Raw genomic sequence first — 20,144 nt, forward strand, 5'->3', positions numbered from 1 at the left:
TGCTTATTTTTAATGACTTATTACAACTGAGAAATAAAAAGAAAAAAATAAATATAGCAGAAAAGAAAAAAACTATATAAAAAACTACTCAGAAATAAATAGAAGCAAAAATAGTTGTGATTAACTTTACTTAAAAAATGAGCATAGATGCTTATTTTTAATGACTTATTACAATTCAGAAATAAATAGAAGAAAAAATAGTTGTGATTAACTTAACTAAAAAATGAGCATAGATGCTTATTTTTAATGACTTATTACAACTCAGAAATAAAAATAAAAAATAAATATAGCATAATAAATTTCTACTAATTTCAGAGAAATTCAATATGAATTTAGATTAAATTTCCTGTATAAGGGCATCTATTTTCATTTTGAGAGGAGCTCAACAAAGGGAGAGAGGGAGGGGCTTATAAACCGGTCTGATTCCCCTTCGGTTGGCGAGGTGGGACTAAACTCTGACCGCAACGAGGGCCAACCCTTTAGTCCCGGTTGGTGGCGTGAAGCGGGACTAAAGGGCAGCCTTTGGTCCCGGTTCAAGCCACGAACCGGGACCAATGGTTGTGGGCCAGGAGCGAGGCGCATTGGTCCCGGTTCGTCCCACCAACCGGAACCAATAGGTCCAGACGAACCGGGACCAATGGCCCACATGGCCCGGCCGGCCCCCGGGGCTCACGAACCGGGTCCAATGCCCCCATTGGTCCCAGTTCTGGATTGAACCGGGACGAATGGGATGACCTGGCCTGGACCATTGCCCCCTTTTCTACTAGTTCTAGGACCACAATACCTCATCTTGTCCTGTCTGATCAAGTTCTATTCCAGTAGTCCAAGTCCACAATGTAAGATATTCATGCAGAGTAGTTGTGTTGACTTTTAGGTCAACATTGCGCGCCGAAGCATTCTCATGTAGCGCCCGGGCGAAATCACCCATTTTCTATTTCTCATGATTTTGCTGGGGGTTTGAACATGTAGTAGACGGCGGTGACAAGCTGAATAATTCTATCATTTACCCCTGACAAGCAAATCATTCGCCGGTAGATGGCGGCACGGGTGGTTGTGGTGTTGCATCTCGGCGTGCCATGGGATCTCCTATCGGACGATGAGGCGGAATCTCGGGTAGTGTAATAGTTGTTACCTCTTGTCCCAATTGAATGATAGTGTTGATGTTGGGATCTCCCTGGGATATGCATCTTTCTGTTGAGGTGAACGTTGCATGGTTGCGGGCTGCTTCTATCATCGTCCAAGGCCGGCCTGAGGATGATGACCGGAGGATAGCCGTCGTCAATGCTCTGATTCGGGTAAAGAAGCCAAAGCGGCTGTAGTACTGGTGGTGCTATAAAGAAGTTGTGCGGCGCCTTCTTGATGATTTCGGTGGCGCCCGATGAAGGGGATTCCTTCATCGTGGTGCTGATGAAGGATTTTTTGGCTACGATCATTGCTTGCTGTATCTCAGTAGCAAGACTATCGTCGTCGTTGACTGCATCTAGATCCAATCTGGCTTGGACCGTGGTGATGTCAGTGCTGTAGGGGTGAGCTTGCTCGATGTCCACGGTGTCGGTGATGATGTTGTCGTAGACGCGTGCTAGCTTCTCCTCGAGGGCGAGCCGTTCCATGAGAGGATCGACGATTTCTTTTGGGGAACGTAGTAATTTCAAAAAAATTCCTACGCACACGCAAGATCATGGTGATGTATAGCAACGAGAGGGGAGAGTGTGTCCACGTACCCTCATAGACCATAAGCGGAAGCGTTATGACAACACGGTTGATGTAGTCGTACGTCTTCATGATCCGACTAATCCAAACACCGAACGTATGGCACCTACGAGTTCAGCACACGTTCAGCTCGATGAAGATCCCCGGACTCCGATCCAGCAGGGTGTCGGGGATGAGTTCCGTCAGAACGACGGCATGGTGACGATGATGATGTTCTATCGACGTAGGGCTTCGCCTAAACACTGCGACGATATGACCGAGGTGGAATATGGTGGAGGGGGGCACCGCACACGGCTAAGGAACGATCACGAAGATCAACTTGTGTCTAGAGGTGCCCCCCTGCCCCCGTATATAAAGGAGGGAGGGGGAGGTGCGGCCGGCCCCCTAGGGGTGCGCCTGGAGGAGTCCTACTCCCACCGGGAGTAGGACTCCCCCCTCTTGCCTTGGTGGAGAAGGAAAGGGGGGAGGGGAAAGAGGAAAGGGGGGGGGTGGCGCCGCCCCCCCTCCTTGTCCTATTCGGACTAGGGGGGAAGGGGGTGCATGGCCTGCCCTGGCCGGCCCTCCTCTTCTCCCTCATGGCCCATGTAGGCCCATTAACCCCCGGCGGGGTTCCGGTAACCCCCCGGTACTCCTGAAAAATCCCAATTTCTCCCGGAACGATTCCGTTATCCAAATATAGGCTTCCAATATATCAATCTTTATGTCTCGACCATTTCGAGGCTCCTCGTTATGTCCGTGATCACATCCGGGACTCCGAATAACCTTCGGTACATCAAAACATATAAACTCATAATAAAACTGTCATCGTAACTTTAAGCGTGCGGACCCTACGGGTTCGAGAACTATGTAGACATGACCTATAACTGTTTCCGGTCAATAACCAATAGATGAACCTGGATGCTCATATTGTCTCCTACATATTCTACGAAGATCTTTATCGGTCAAACTGCATAACAACATAAGTTGTTCCCTTTGTCATCGGTATGTTACTTGCCCGAGATTCGATCGTCGTTATCCAATACCTAGTTCAATCTCGTTACCGGCAAGTCTCTTTACTCGTTACGTAATGCATCATTCCGTAACTAACTCATTATCTACATTGCTTGCAAGGCTTATAGTGATGTGCATTACCGAGAGTGCCCAGAGATACCTCTCCGACAATCGGAGTGACAAATCCTAATCTCAAAATACGCCAACCCAGCATGTACCTTCGGAGACACATGTAGAGCTCCTTTATAATCACCCAGTTATGTTGTGACGTTTGGTAGCACACAAAGTGTTCCTCCGGTAAACGGGAGTTGCATAATCTCATAGTCATAGGAACATGTATAAGTCATGAAGAAAGCAATAGCAACATACTAAATGATCAAGTGCTAAGCTAACAGAATGGGTCATGTCAATCACATCATTCTACTAATGATGTGATCCTGTTAATCACATGACAACTCATTTGTCCATGGCTAGGAAACATAACCATCTTTGATAAACGAGCTAGTCAAGTAGAGGCATACTAGTGACACTATGTTTGTCTATGTATTCACGCATGTATTATGTTTCCAGTTAATACAATTCTAGCATGAATAATAAACATTTATCATGATATAAGGAAATAAATAATAACTTTATTATTGCCTCTAGGGCATATTTCCTTCAGTCTCCCACTTGCACTAGAGTCAATAATCTAGTTCACATCATCATGTGATTCAACACCAATATTCACATCTGTATGTGATTAACACCCATAGTTCACATCGTCATGTGATCAACACCCAAAGAGTTTACTAGAGTCAATAATCTAGTTCACATCGCTATGTGATTAACACCCAAAAGAGTACTAAGGTATGATCATGTTTTACTCGTGAGAGGAGTTTAGTCAATGGGTCTGTCGCATTCAGAGCCATATGTATTTTGCAAATATTCTATGTCTTCAATGCTCTGCACGGAGCTACTCTAGCTAATTGCTCCCACTTTCAATATGTATCCAGATTGAGACTTAGAGTCATCTAGATCAGTGTAAAAGTTTGTATTGATGTAACTTTTATGACGAACTCTTTTATCACCTCCATAATCGAGAAACATCTCCTTAGTCCCCACTAAGGATATTCTTGACCGCTGTCCAGTGATCTACTATTAGATCAAAATTGTATTCCTTTGCCAAACTCAGAGCAAGGTATACAATAGGTCTGGTATACAGCATAGCATACTTTATAGAACCTATGACTGAGGCATAGGGAATGACTTATCATTCTCTTTTTCTATTTTCTGCTTATGGTCGGGATTTGAGTCTTACTCAACTTCACACCTTGCAACATAGACAAGAACTCCTTCTTTGACAGTTCTATTTTGAACTACTTCAAAATCTTATCAAGGTATGTACTTATTGAAAAATCTTATCAAGCGTCTTGATCTATCTTATAGATCTTGATGCTCAATGTGTAAGCAGCTTCACCGGGGTCTTTCAATGAAAAACTTTTATTAAAGTATCCTTTTATGCTATCCATAAATTCTATATCATTTCCAATTAACAATATGTCTTGCACATATAATATCAGAAATGCTACAGAGCTCCCACTTACTTTCTTGTAAATACAGGCCTTTCCAAAAGTCTGTATAAAACCATATGCTTTGATCAACTCATCAAAGCATATATTCCAACTCCGAGATGCTTGCACCAGTCCATTGATGGATCGCTAGAGATTGCACACTTTGTTAGCACCTTTAGGATTGACAAAACCTTCTGGTTGCATCATATACAACTGTTCTTTAATAAATCTATTAAGGAATGCAGTTTTGACATCCATTTGCCAGATTTCATAAAATGTGGCAATTGCTAACATGATTCAGACAGACTTAAGCATCGTTACGAGTGAGAAAATCTCATCGTATTCAACACCTTGAACTTGTCGAAAAACCTTTCGCGACAAGTCGAGCTTTGTAGATAGTAACCCTACTATCAACGTCCGTCTTCCTCTTGAAGATCCATTTATTTTCTATGGCTTGCCGATCATCGGGCACGTCCACCAAAGTCCATACTTTGTTCTCATACATGGATCCCATCTCAGATTTCATGGCCTCAAACCATTCGCGGAATCTGGGCTCATCATCGCTTCCTCATAGTTCGTAGGTTCATCATGGTCTAGTAACATGACTTCCAGAACAGGATTACCGTACCACTCTGGTGCGGATCTTACTCTGGAAGACCTACGAGGTTCGGTAGCAACTTGATCTGAAGTTTCATGATCATCATCATTAACTTCCTCACTAATTGGTGTAGGAATCACTTGAACTGATTTCTGTGATGAACTTCTTTCCAATAAGGGAGAAGGTACAATTACCTTATCAAACTTTACTTTCCTCCCACTCACTTCTTTCGAGAGAAACTCCTTCTCTAGAAAGGATCCATTCTTAGCAACAAAGACTTTTGCCTTCGGATCTGTGGTAGAAGGTGTACCCAAAAATTTCCTTTGGGTATTCTATGAAGATGCACTTCTCCGATTTGGGTTCGAGCTTATCAGGTTGAAACTTTTTCACATAAGCATCGCAGCCCCAAACTTTAAGAAACGACAACTTTGGTTTCTTGCCAAACCATAGTTCATAAGGTGTCGTCTCAACGGATTTCGATGGTGCCCTATTTAAAGTGAATGCAACTGTCTTTAATGCATAACCCCAAAACGATAGTGGTAAACTAATAAGAGATATCATAGATTGCACAATATCAATAAAGTGCGGTTACGACTTTCGGACACACCATAATGCTATAGTGTTCTAGGTGGTGTGAACTGTGAAACTATTCCACATTGTTTTAATTGAAGACCAAACTCATAACTCAAATATTTGTCTCCGCGATCAAATCGCAGAAACTTTATTTTCTTGTTACGATGATTCTCCACTTCACTCTGAAATTCTTTGAACTTTTCAAATGTTTCAGACTTGTGCTTCATTAAGTAGATATACTCATATCTGCTCAAATCATCTTGTGAAGGTCAGAAAATAACGATACCCGCCACAAGCATCAATACTCATTGGACTGCATACATCGGTATGTATTCTTTCCAACAAATCAGTAGCTCGTTACTTTGTTCCGAAGAACGGAGTTTTAGTCATCTTGCCCAAAAGGCACGGTTCGCAAGCATCAAATGATTCATAATCAAGTGATTACAAAAACCCATCAGCATGGAGTTTCTTCATTCGCTTTACACCGATATGACCCAAACGGCAGTGCACAAATAAGTTGCACTATCATTATCAACTTTGCATCTTTTGGCATCAATATTATGAATATGTGTATCACTACAATCGAGATCCAACAAACTATTTTCATTGGGTGTATGACCATTGAAGGTTTTATTCATGTAAACAGAACAACAATTATTCTCTGACTTTAAATGAATAACCGTATTGCAATAAACATAATCAAATCATATTCATGCTCAACGCAAACGCCAAATAACATTTATTTAGGTTTAACACTAATCCCGAAAGTATAGGGAGTGTGCGATGATGATCATATCAATCTTGGAACCACTTCCAACACACATCGTCACTTCACCCTCAACTAGTCTTTGTTTATTCTGTAACTCCTGTTTCGAGTTACTAATTTTTAGCAACCGAACAAGTATCAAATACTCAGGGGCTACCATAAACACTAGTAAGGTAGACATCAATAACCTGTATATCAAATATACCCTTGTTCACTTTGCCATCCTTCTTATCCACCAAATATTCGGGGCATTTCCGCTTCCAGTGACCATTTCCTTTGCAGTGTAAGAACTCAGTTTCAGGCTTTGGTCCAGCTTTGGGCTTCTTCGCGGGAGTGACAACTTGCTTGTCATTCTACTTGAAGTTCCCTTTCTTTCCCTTTGCCCTTTTCTTGAAACTAGTGATCTTGTAAATCATCAACACTTGATGCTCTTTTTTGATTTCTACCTTCGTCGATTTCAACATCACGAAGAGCTCGGGAATCGTTTTCGTCATCCCTTGCATACTATAGTTCATCACAAAGTTCTACTAACTTGGTTATGGTGACTAGAGAACTCTGCCAATCACTATCTTATTTGGAAGATTAACTCCCACTTGATTCAAGCGATTGTAGTACTCAGACAATCTAAGTACTTGCTCACTAGTTGAGCAATTCTCCTCCATCTTTTAGGCGAAGTATTTGTCAAAGGTCTCATACCTCTTGACACGGGCATGAGTCTGAAATACCAATTTCATCTCATGGAACATCTCATATGTTCCGTGACGTTTCAAAAACGTTTTTGTAGTCCCGGTTCTAAGCGATAAAGCATGGTGCACAAAACTATCAAGTAGTCATCATATTGAGCTAGCCAAACGTTCATAACGTCTGCATTTGCTCCTGCAATAGGTTTGTCACCTAGCGGTGCATCACAGACATAATTCTTCTATGCAGCAAGGAGGATAAACCTTAGATCACGGACCCAGTCCGCATCATTGCTACTAACATTTTTCAACTTAGTTTCTCTAGGAACACATATAGAAACACAGGGAAGCAAAAACATAGGGAAGCAACAACGCGAGCTATTGATCTACAACATAATTTGCAAAATACTACCAGGACTAAGTTCATGATAAATTAAAGTTCAATTAATCATATTACTTAAGAACTCCCACTTAGACAGACATCTCTCTAGTCATCTAAGTGATCACGTGATCCAAATCAACTAAACGATGTCCGATCATCACGTGAGATGGAGTAGTTTTCAATGGTGAACATCACTATGTTGATCATATCTACTATATGATTCACGCTGGACCTTTCGGTCTCTGTGTTCCGAGGCCATATCTGTATATGCTAGGCTCGTCAAGTTTATCCTGAGTATTTCGCGTGTGCAACTATTTTGCACCCGTTGTATTTAAACGTAGAGCTTATCACACCCGATCATCACGTGGTGTCTTAGCACGAAGAACTTTCACAATGGTGCATACTCAGGGAGAACACTTCTTGATAATTTAGTGAGAGATCATCTTAAAATGCTACCGTCAATCAAAGCAAGATAAGATGCATAAAGGATAAACATCACATGCAATCAATATAAGTGATATGATATGGCCATCATCATCTTGTGCTTGTGATCTCCATCTCCGAAGCACCATCGTGATCACCATCGTCACCGGCGCGACACCTTGATCTTCATCGTAGCATCGTTGTCGTTACGCCATCTATTGCTTCTACGACTATCGCTACCGCTTAGTGATAAAGTAAAGCAATTACAGGCGTTTGCATTTCATACAATAAAGAGACAACCATATGGCTCCTGCCAGTTGCCGATAACTTCGGTTACAAAACATGATCATCTCATACAATAAAATATAGCATCACGTCTTGACCATATCACATCACAACATGCCCTGCAAAAACAAGTTAGACGTCCTCTACTTTGTTGTTGCAAATTTTATGTGGCTGTTACGGGGTGAGCAAGAACCGTTCTTACCTACGCATCAAAACCACAATGATAGTTTGTCAAGTTAGTGTTGTTTTAACCTTCGCAAGGACCGGGCGTAGGCACACTCGGTTCAACTAAAATTGGAGAAACAAACACCCGCTAGTCACCTGTGTGCGAAGCATGGCGGTAAAATCAGTCTCGCGTAAGCGTACGCGTAATGTCGGTCCGGGCCGCTTCATCCAACAATACCGCTGAACCAAAGTATGACATGCTGGTAAGCAGTATGACTTGTATCGCCCACAACTCACTTGTGTTCTACTTGGGCAAATAACATCAACGCATAAACCTGGCTCTAATACCACTATTGGGTAACGTAGTAATTTCAAAAAAATTCCAACGCACACGCAAGATCATGGTGTCCACGTACCCTCGCAGACCGTAAGCGGAAGCGTTATGACAACGTGGTTGATGTAGTCATACGTCTTCACGATCCGACCGATCCAAGCACCGAACGTACGGCACCTCCGAGTTTAGCACACGTTCAGCTCGATGACGATCCCCGGACTCCGATCCAGTAGGGTGTCGGGGATGAGTTCCGTCAGCACGACGGCGTGGTGACGATGATGATGTTCTACCGACGCAAGGCTTCGCCTAAACACTGCACCGATATGACCGAGGTGGAATATGGTGGAGGGGGCCACCGCACACGGCTAAGGAACGATCACAAAGATCAACTTGTGTCTAGAGGTGCCCCCCTGCCCCCGTATATAAAGGAGGGAGGGGGGAGGTGCGGCCGTCCCCCTAGGGGTGCGCCTGGAAGAGTCCTACTCCCACCGGGAGTAGGACTCCCCCCTCTTGCCTTGGTGGAGAAGGAAAGGGGGGAGGGGAAAGAGGAAAGGGGGGGCGCCGCCCCCCCCTCCTTGTCCTATTTGGACTAGGGGGGAAGGGGGCGCGTGGCCTGCCCTGGCCGGCCCTCCTCTTCTCCCTCATGGCCCATGTAGGCCCATTAACCCCCGGGGGGGTTCCGGTAACCCCCCGGTACTCCGGAAAAATCCCGATTTCTCCCGGAACGATTTCGTTATCCAAATATAGGCTTCCAATATATCAATCTTTATGTCTCGGCCATTTCGAGGCTCCTCGTCATGTTCGTCATCACATCCGGGACTCCGAACAACCTTCGGTACATCAAAACATATAAACTCATAATAAAACTGTCATCGTAACTTTAAGCGCGCGGACCCTACGGGTTCGAGAACTATGTAGACATGACCTAGAACTGTTTCCGGTCAAAAACCAATAGCGGAACCTGGATGCTCATGTTGGCTCCTACATATTCCACGAAGATCTTTATCGGTCAAACCGCATAACAACATACGTTGTTCCCTTTGTCATCGGTATGTTACTTGCCCGAGATTCGATCGTCGGTATCCAATACCTAGTTCAATCTCATTACTGGCAAGTCTCTTTACTCGTTACGTAATGCATCATTCCGTAACTAACTCATTAGCTACATTGCTTGCAAGGCTTATAGTGATGTGCATTACCGAGAGGGCCCAGAGATACCTCTCCAACAATAGGAGTGACAAATCCTAATCTCGAAATACGCCAACCCAACATATACCTTCGGAGACACATTTAGAGCTCCTTTATAATCACCCAGTTACGTTGTGACGTTTGGTAGCACACAAAGTGTTCCTCCGGTAAATGGGAGTTGCATAATCTCATAGTCATAGGAACATGTATAAGTCATGAAGAAAGCAATAGCAACATACTAAACGATCAAGTGCTAAGCTAACGGAATGGGTCATGTCAATCACATCATTCTCCTAATGATGTGATCCCGTTAATCAAATGACAACTCATTTGTCCATGGCTAGGAAACATAACCATCTTTGATAAATGAGCTAGTCAAGTAGAGGCATACTAGTGACACTATGTTTGTCTATGTATTCACACATGTATTATGTTTCCAGTTAATACAATTGTAGCATGAATAATAAACATTTATCATGATATAAGGAAATAAATAATAACTTTATTATTGCCTCTAGGGCATATTTCCTTCAATTTCCTGGTTGATGTTCTCCCTTTTGATGGTGGAGAGATCTGGATATGTTGCGTTCTGATGGTAAGGAAAAAAAATCATGAATTTCTTTTCCCAACTGGTGAGGGCAGCATGGAGGTCCTCCATGTGGTTGATCGTCGTGGCTCCGAGTACCAGATGTAATAGGGTTTGAGGGGGCAGGGACGGCGGCACAAGGGAGGAGAGAGAGGAGGCGGCGCGCGAGAGAGCTTGAGAGCGAGGGGTCAGAGTCTTTCGACTTCTTTTTTTCTTAAAGATCAAACAATTACATGGCCCATATTATTTACAGTCCTAGGAGACTTAGCCCCTAAGCAACCTCGGATATCCTTATAGGATTTTGATTCGCCTTCTTACTAAAGCAAACTCAATCTCCTAACTCTTTCCTAATCTAACAAGACTCGATAAGACAGCTTCACGGCGGCGGCGGCGACACTGATGGCGCCCTGCCGGCCCTCCTGGGCCCTTGCTTGATCGTGCGTATGACAACGGGCTTTGCCAAATTTATTAATAAAAAGAGAGAGAAAAGCTATATCATGATCAAGAGGTGTCATGTACATATTCTAAAATCATGTGAGGTTGTCACGTACTCACGTGAGGCTATATATCCACACTATGAGTTATGTGCTAAAATTTAATGCTATTAAAAATAATTCATATATGAGCTTTTTGAGTGTGCCAGACACGTTAATGCGCTACTATATCTCTTGTGGTACACAACGTGCATAGATGTAGCCATGTGGAAGAAGAGGAAGACGAAGCTGCCTGGAGTTATAGAGAGAAGCCCCGACCATAGCGCAGGAGACGCACAATGAGACACTTGGCGTGTCTGCATATTTTGGGCTAGTTCTATTACAGTGGGACACACACGATGCTGAATGTTGGAGCAGAAACCATGAGATGAGACTGGCGGGTATAGGCAACAGGGCGGTCGTGGTCCGCCGAAACTGTGCAAGACGGCGTAGCACTGTTGGCGCCACCATATACCTAATAAACAGCAACAGGGACGCTTGGGAAGACGCGGATCGGCGGATGCTATATGGATATGGAAATACATGAACGTGATTATTCATTCTACTTTACCATCGATACGATCTGTTTTATTCTGAAGAAAACAATCTCTGAAAAGTGAAAACATCGTTGAACATTGCGAAGGAAAAAAGAAAAAGAAAGATGTTACACGACCCATTTGATTATAAAAGATCACAATGCAGTAGGCATAGACAAGAGGGACACATCCTTGTTAGCTAGCCATCTTATTGCTACAACAGCGGAAACGGGAAGAAATCAAACACTCTGATGACTAAAAGGAACATGCAGGAAGCTGCAGGCTGCAACAGGGTCGAATGCTGAATGATTTAGATGGTGTAAACACCAATCGAAGTGACGAAAATGTTATCAGTGTTTGCGAAGAAGCCCACCACGGTCTCGTCCTCCGGCACGGTATAGCTGAAATGTGGAGCGCCGTTGTCACTTCCAAAAGGACCATACGTTTTGTGGGTGGTGACGATCTCAAATTTTGACAGCCAGCCCTCGCCTCCTCTCTGAGCCCCATTGATCTTCTTCACAAACTCTGATGGGCCAAACTTTATCTGTAGAACAGCACATAATTAGTTAAGAGGAATAAACGATGTATCATCAAGTATTTATTAGTTACGTGGCAGAACAAAAGATATATATATATATATATATATATATATATATATATATAGCTACAAACTCCATACCTCCCAAAAGATATAATTCTAAAATAGTGTTAGGTCAAACTATCCTAATTTATACAAAATAAGCAAGTATACATACTCCCTCTCTCTTCTTTTATTTCATAGGTCGCAGTGCTTTAAGTCAAACGTTAATAACCATCTAATCATTTTCAAAACATCCTTATAGTTTCACAACATATATATGAATTATATACTATAAAAGTATTTTTCATAGTAAATCTAAAAAACCAAATCTTATATATGTTATGATTCTATATAGTCAAAGATACAAATGTTTGACTTATAACAAAACTAATACGACATGTAATAAATGTAGTGAGTACGATTTTACAAGTAATATATATTTTCATTATACTATATATATACCTATATTTGGAGTCATACCGTTTGATAATATTTTCCATGAATTGATGTCAAGTTTAGGTTAGTTTAGCTCTAACCAAACATATATTTGCATCGTCCTTTCATGATGAAGCCAGACATAAACTATAACATGATTTGCAAAACAACCACACCCCACATGCATGGCAAAATATGAAATGTACTCACTTCGGTCTTGCGCAAAGGATCAGGATGTACTCGACCCCAAGTATCAGTGGTGCAGATTTTCCCGCCTTCGTCAACGTAGGAAAATTGAAACGCTTCAACTGCACCTACATGGTAGATTGTCACATTTTCTAGACGTTGGGATTTGCCTTCCATTTCCCAAAGCAGGGTGCCTCTATTTCCACCAACTGTTCCTCTCTTTGTAGGTGAAGGGACGACCTGAATATGAAGGATCATGCATCATGATTCATGATTGTTGGTTTAGCCCAACAAAATGAGGGAGTGAAGGAATAAAGGAGAGAGCCAAACAGAGTCATAGGGAAAAACGAAGAGTCCTCCACCTCTCCTCCCTCAACCCCTTTTATAGGGGGAGTTGGGAGACCAGGTCTTTTTTATGTATCACGGCAGGGTTTGTATTTACAGAAAATACCATGGTTTGTATTTACAAAAAATACTAGGAGCTACAAATGGACCCTTTGTGGGGTTTGTATTTACAGGCCAAAAATGGCCCTCCAAATATGATTTTACAGGACCTACTAGGATATTTAATTGAGACTCACATGATAGTAGGGGTCCCCAGCGTATAACATATTCCAACAATGAGCTCGATTCAAAATAACAGAAAAGAAACGATAAATATTTTACTGCAATGCAAAGTGATCAGATAACGAGACCACTAGAATATATGATGGAAAGAGGACGACCTTAAATTAATTACACGCTTACCTCCTTCATGCGGCAGAAGAATTCAATAGTAAGCGCATGTGTTAATGTACTGTCCGTTACACTATATACTCTTCTCTGGATGATACCGCGAGCCATTGTGAATTCACCGGTCCCACCTACAATGGCCCACTCATTATCTGCTTCATCCTCATCATTAGCTCCCATAACCTGAAGAGTGGACGCTTCGAACCTGCATACACAATCTATATAATCGCTTTTGCTCCTAGATAATAATTAGGTCATTCTCAGCAGTGGTTTCATGCCCCGTAGACTCTCATGTATTATTGGCCTTACATGTAAATTAAAAACCGTGGAACAAAACAATAATAGTTACTCTACGTACCTTTCGACCACAAACACCAGGGTGAACCAATTGCTCCATTTGCCGGCAAATGTGTGCATGCCATGCGTTTTGGCTACCAGTTTCGCCTTGGAGCCAGGGCAGTCATAGATCCCCCAGTTGTTCACAACAGTTTTACCTAGCCCAGTCACAGTATTGGGCTTTATCACATCCGACTGATTCGCCTCCCAGCCCGTCATGATCTGGCGCAGATACAGCCTGTCGATGTTCACCTTGGCGTTCTCCGCGATTCCACCGAAGCCACGAGTGACCTTGAAATTGGCGGAGATGGCGCCTGTGTGGAGGCTTTTGCTCACAATGGGAACATCGGAGAGGACACTGATGGTCTCCATGGTGGGGTCGTCGGAGACGTCGCCGCAGGTCTCCATGGTGATGGTGGGTTCATCGGTGGGTGTGGCCATTGCTAGCTAGCTAGTGGTGGCGGTGCGGTACTTGACACAACTTGTGTAAGTTGTCTTTCTATGAAAGCTGATAAAACCAGGTGCGTACGTAGTCCTATTTATAGCCCCGAATGGAAATGCAAGCTAGCTCAAACACGAGGGAGGTGTGCTGTGGGCTGGGCCCCTTGTGGGCCACGGAGGGTTGCGTTAGCAAGAGATGGCGTGAGGCACGCCGGAGCGCCATGTGTGGTGGGACGTCTACAGCCCCGTGGAGGCTGCCGACGCCCTCGTCGCAAACTAGTCCGGCGCCGGCGCAGGCGCGCCACGAGCATCTGTGGCTGCGTATGGCAGAGCAAAGAGCCGGTGTATGGACGTGTACGTGATGGACAGTTGGTCATAGTTACTCCCTTTTTGGATATGCTGCAACAGTCTATTCGTGTACAAGTTGCTCTTTAAAAACGAGCTGACTTAGACAACACCTGAACGCTTTTGCATGAGGCCAGAGAGGTTATGATAAAATATGTTGCCCAGACCCTCCCAAACTACGTAAGATGAGAGTTTTCAAACTACCCTTCTTAGGGCATCTTCAATAGCGACTCTCAAACCGCCCACAAACATTACGATAAAATATGAGAGTTCTCAAACTGCCCTTCTTAGGGTATCTTACTGATTCCTACGCAGTGCACCAGGTAGCTCTCTTGTGCACTGGGACGTTCTCGTGCTGCCTCGGCACAAAGCTCTCTTGTGTATTAATTCCTACGCAGATGACACTGATTAAAGCACTGCGTGATTGGCGCTTCAATCTATTGCTGCAGCAGACGCGGCAGCACTAGGCATGCTGATTTCTACACGTGATTTCTGGAATCCAAGGTTGCGGTATGTGAGTTCTAACTCGTTCTGCCGACAATACAGTGCTCCTCTTTTTTTTATACGCACAACGGCGGCTCCGTGCGCAGACGCTCTTTCTCGAATCTCTTTGGTTGTCTTCTCTGCCTCTCTGCTCTCTCTAAGTCTACAAGAACACACGGAAAGAAAAACTCGGTAGGTCAAGAAACGGTACGATGCAAATAGTCAGTTTATAGTAACATACATGCGGTCATTAATTTTAAAGTGTGTGTACGATAGTTATCGATTGGACAAGGATACTGCAACGTTTCCAAATACGAATTCATATAAAAAATCACATGCAAGATTCAATAACGCACATGCATTTGGCGACAGCTCGCGTGCTCGGTGCAGCGTGCGCATGCATGCTTGTGCCTCTGTGCGTGTCTGGCTGCTTGTGTATTGGCATGATTCGGATTGGAACGTGCGTAGAAAAATATCTTTGATTAAAGGAGACTAGGAAACAAACATACTCAGAGCTTACAGTGCCCGTGTGTGCTGAGTGTGTCAACAACGCGGTGATTGGTGCGATGCACGGCTGAGGGAACGTTATCTTCACAGCTGGGACCATTCACCTGGTATTTTGCGTCCATCAAACGATTGATTACGAGAGGTTATATTACTACGCAAACTGTACTGCTAGAGGTAGTTCCTAATAAGAATGGCATTTAGTACGGTTGTTGTGTATCATCGATCTAAGGTTAAGATACATCTAAGGAGCTTTGAGCCTGTAATAAAGAATAGCTCTATGCATTAGTCAATGTAGAAGGTGTGATATTAATATATTTCCTTTTCTAAAAAAGAAAGAGCTTACAGTGCCGGTGTGTGCCGAGTGTGTCGAGGGAACAGCAACAGCACGGATGAGGGAGCTCTCGCGCAGGCGGCTCGCTGCGTCCAAGGCTCCGACCGCAGGGAACGTGCCAAGCACGGTTTGTAAAGTGACGCAAAAACGGCTACACGTCTCGCCCGAACTTCAGTCGTTTCCACAACCCCGTCCCAACTATCCGTCAATGCAATTCGGTACTTCAACTTTATTTAAGCACCAAACATTGGTTACATTATATTTTTGGTTATAGAAATTGTTGTTCATGCCATAACAAATAATAACTTATTCCCAATTTGTTTGTTAGAATTCTTATTAGGCATTATCAAGCCCTAGAATAAATTGATTTACAATATAAACTTGATTTCTTTTAATTACCAAAGTGAGTCAACTAAATTCTGGTTATTATTTTATGCGTGAAATAAATTTAAAATGCGATGAGCTTATTTGCTAGCTACTCTTAAGGCTTAAGCGTGGTGCTAAACAAGTTCGTAATACCAGGGGTGTTACAATGAATATTCCTCAATCGACACAAACGGGACGAGCATCACTACTAGGACTAAACCTGTCAACTCTTATGTCCTTCAGTTTTTTTCTACGTGTAACGTGGACTAATACAACTGTCATGTAAAATTTTTGAAAATTTTAGGGGTCATTTGACCATTTGAAGATATTTAAGTGATTTTCTAGCCATTTAATGTCTGTAATTCAAATTTAAACTGCATCTTCATGCAACGGCTAATCATAACGGTTTGAAAAATCATATTTGTGTACTTGCGAGTTAAAAAATCATCAGTCGATGTAAATATCTGGTGTTCAAAAAAGAAAATGTAAAATCTAGCAAGACAAACTCCCCCAACATGATTGGCACTCTATTTCGTGCCTCGAGGTTTGAAAGGTGAGTGTCAGGCGTTATTAATCAGCCAAGGTTCTGCATTGGGAACCGTCTGATATTATGTTCACACACGGATTTTGCTGCGGGAATCGTGTGTAATTCAAACTACATTACTCGTAAATTCCGGCGATCGGCGTATGTACTGTTCCCGTCGATCTAGATTTCGACCACCAATAAATACTACCTTACTCACGTCATCTCGCCTGCATTCTCATCTACATCCTCCTCCTCCTCCTCCTCCTCTCTCTCTCTCTCTCTCTCTCTCTCTATCTATCTCTCTCTCTCTGCCATGGCGCCGCCGGTCTGCCCACGCACCGACAAGGAGTCCCCCCCCCTCCCCCGAGGACGCTCACTCGAAGGAGCAGCGACAAGGACCCCTAGGCGCCCCTGGACGAGGTTTTGGGGCCAGTACGATCTTTGTCTTTGGAAGTCGCTGCCGCCGACTGAGAGAAACAGGCAAGTGGCTTTCAAGAAGGAGATGGCGGAGAAGGATGCCAGGTACTAGGCAGCCTGTGAAGCCCATGATGCCGCCTGGAAAAAGGAGGCGATGGAGATTTGGGGGCGGGTGCGTCGTCTTGCGGAGGTGTACGAAGACTGGTACTTCGTGAGGAAGGCTAAAGGCGCTAGGCGCCTCATCGCTGCGTGGAGCTGGGTCGATAAGCTCCATCGTGCCACCAACGAGGAGCTCCGGTGGGTGCCCAACAAAATGGTAAGATCGTTCGCGCTCGTTCGCCTGCAAGAGGCAGATCGAACGTCAAGCGCTGCGAGGCGGAGGAGGCGGAGTACTGCCTCCTCGCTGGGAAGACGCCGCGCACCAGGAAGCTGCTGGCGAGGGGCTGCCGGAATACTGTTCCCAGGAGGGATTATTAGTTTTAGTATTGTTCGTTTTCAATTTTATGCATTGTGCCTAGTAGTTAAGTATCATCACGTATATGTGATGATATTTTATATATTCTGTGATGAACTAACGAACAATTAATATTATATATATTATGACTTCATTTTCTATCTGTTTTTATACTAATTTGAATCTACATGTTACCATCCACATATACAAAATGGAAAGAGTATAAACACACATTGAAATAGAACATATAAGAACGGAAAACAGAGTACACACGTTGAAACAGAGCAATAAACAGAGCATTACTATGATTGCTGCGAATACATAGCTATCCACGTCGAAACGACTCAACAAAATAAAACACGTCCATGAGACCATGACCAACAACCCTTGCCTATGGTAGCTCTTGGCTCTGCCTGAAATCGTGCAGGCGTTCGTCCAAGCGTCGACATGCTCGCGGTACATCTGGAGCGGGATCTCGACTTCCAAGTTGGCTATTTCATCGGGGATCACCACCTCGAGGATGCGATGACCATGTTCCTCTACTGCACCTAGGTGGACACCTGGGCCAAGGAGGTGGTCGAGCCTACCGACCAACCCGTTGGCATCGAGCGGGCCGCGGAGAAGGCGAACGGAGCGACCCATGCGAATGGCATGGCAGGCATCCGGTGCAAGTACAGCGCGGCCGGCCTCTGGTGCAAGTACGTCGCAGAGAGCCTGTGCTCACTCCTAGCAAGGAATGGGGGTACCGACGGGATGTGTACCCAGCTGTGACGCCCTGTCGACAGCAGGAAAGTATCGATGGATCTGCTCTTGCTTTGCGGCGAGATGCGCCTCTCGCTCTGTGTCACTGCAACGGTCTCGTCGTGCGGTGAGCCTCAGCCTATCCGCGCGGGCGCGCCTAGCTTGCTCTGCGACGCGCCGTTGATGATGTTGTGCGACGAGTGCGGCGAGCTGCAGCCTCTCGGCGCTGACATGCCTATCTTGATCTGCGGCGCTAAAGCGCCATGTGCCAAGGGTCTGCTCAACCCTGGCGATGACGCGCATCACGGCGTCGTCCATCGCATTGTCGGGGAGCGCCGCGGCCTCGACGGGCAGTGTTGCCTTATGGTTTTTCTCGTCGACAAGGTTTATGGCAGAGGCGGCGCTTTGGTGGGTTGGCATGCTTGGAGAAGGTGGATGTGTTACAGGTTGCGCTTGCTGCCTCCGTGCGTCGCGCCGTGCATAGGTTTATGCGCAATATCACTGGGTGGCGGGAAACATGTGAGGAAATGGCGGGAAACGGTGGCGTGTTCATAAAACGGCATCAATTAATGGAAACTTAGCATATAAGGAATATCGAGCTAGCACAAGAAGTAGATGATGATGATATGAACACGGACCACACTAGGGAACCCGTCGGTGATGAATTCATCAATCGCAAACTGTTGTAGACTAGCAAGTGTTTTCCCACAACACACACGGCTTATTCCATCACATACAGGTCAGATGGATGAACTGTATGCCATGTATACACATTGTCAAAAAGTAGTGCATTAGACCTTCTTTAACATGTGTTAAAATATACAATAAAAATAAAAAACAAAGACCTCGAGGTTAAATTAACTCATGGGATGGATCATATCAGTCATTTAATTTGACAGATATGACCCATCCCATCAGTGAATTTAACATCAACACTACTTTCCATCCAGTCACCCATCTGATGTCTGCTCCAGCCTGAGCACACTTACCTTGAGAATTCTCTTACATGAGCTACTGGTTGAACAACTAGTCCTTGCTTATATAGGATGCCTCTTCGCATCCTTATGGCGTATCCGTATGACTGCCCGTCCCCCATTGGACAATAGATGTTGTGTAGAAAGAGCATATCTCATATGTCTTATTAGAAGCAATCGTCTGTGTTATTATCGGTCTTCGCACGCATTTCAGATTACATATCAGTTTGTCGCATATCACACACATCTTGTTACAATGAACTGTTTATGTTCTCTTATCTCAACGCAAACAATTCATCTGAGTGAACCACATGCCGTATAGCGCACACACCTTGATCTAGCTGACTGTTTCTTTTGTGTTGCCTAATCACAAACAGCTCATCTGAGTGAAGCGTATGCTGTATATCACACATACATTCATCTGGCAGCCTGTTAATTTTGTTCCTCCTTATCGCAAACAGTTAATTTAACTGAACCATATGCCCTGCATCGCACACGCAACCAAAATATGAACCGTGTTTGATGCATCCGTCATCGCAAATATTTTCCACCTTTTTGACTGTTTTTACATCATCGTTTGCAATTATTGCATCGCACACAGTTTCATTGAAGGGTCTCTGATCATAGTGTCGCGTGAGTAGCATCCTGCAGTAGTGAGTATCCCAGGCTCGTCCAGTGCTTAGCCCGAACACATTGGTCGCGGGGATAGGGCCTGGAAGGATCACTAGCTCAACGAAAGAAGCGGAGGAAGAGACCGCCGAAGAAAAGCTCTGCTGCTGCCAAAGCTTCTAGCAGCCAGTTGGCTCTACCGGTTGATTTTGCAGACTGGTGTACTAGTCAAAGGTGTGACAAGGTTCCATGTCGTGGGCGAGCTGATCCCTCCTACCGCCAAAACCCCTAGAGGGCATATTAGGGGGTCTTAGGAGACTGCGCGACCATGTGTTGTTGACAGAGACAAGCCTTCTCGTCTTGAAGGCTCTAGGATACTATATTTATGTGGTTCATGTGCCAGCGCAAGTTCCTCCTCGATACGGCAGCGCTTCGTCCC

At 44.3% G+C, this 20,144-nt stretch overlaps 2 protein-coding genes across 2 annotated transcripts in view; one reads left to right on the forward strand and one right to left on the reverse strand.

Annotated features, from left to right (window-relative positions):
* The window catches only part of LOC119288038, a 68,410-nt gene that overhangs the window by 42,126 nt on the left and 6,140 nt on the right, over positions 1–20,144 (forward strand). The window lies entirely within an intron of this gene.
* LOC119288037 lies at positions 11,357–14,008 on the reverse strand. Its single transcript, XM_037567650.1, has 4 exons — positions 13,534–14,008; positions 13,191–13,380; positions 12,468–12,683; positions 11,357–11,786 (listed from the first exon to the last, which is right to left on the reverse strand). Exons 1-4 carry the CDS (start codon positions 13,950–13,952, stop codon positions 11,553–11,555), a joined length of 1,059 nt encoding a protein of 352 aa, XP_037423547.1. The 5' UTR covers positions 13,953–14,008; the 3' UTR covers positions 11,357–11,552.

The sequence above is a fragment of the Triticum dicoccoides genome, chromosome 4A (assembly GCF_002162155.2).
Source record: "Triticum dicoccoides isolate Atlit2015 ecotype Zavitan chromosome 4A, WEW_v2.0, whole genome shotgun sequence".
NCBI classification, from domain to species: Eukaryota; Viridiplantae; Streptophyta; class Magnoliopsida; order Poales; family Poaceae; genus Triticum; species Triticum dicoccoides.

What these genes read in the sequence shown, in the direction of transcription:
- LOC119288037 (XM_037567650.1), bottom strand. Translation starts at nt 13,952, where the DNA reads ATGGCCACACCCACCGATGAACCCACCATCACCATGGAGACCTGCGGC. An exon ending in TCTTCTGCCGCATGAAGGAG is followed by an intron (nt 12,684 to 13,190) that starts GTAAGCGTGTAA and finishes CTTCATATTCAG; the next exon opens with GTCGTCCCTTCACCTACAAA. An exon ending in ATCCTTTGCGCAAGACCGAA is followed by an intron (nt 11,787 to 12,467) that starts GTGAGTACATTT and finishes GCTGTTCTACAG; the next exon opens with ATAAAGTTTGGCCCATCAGA.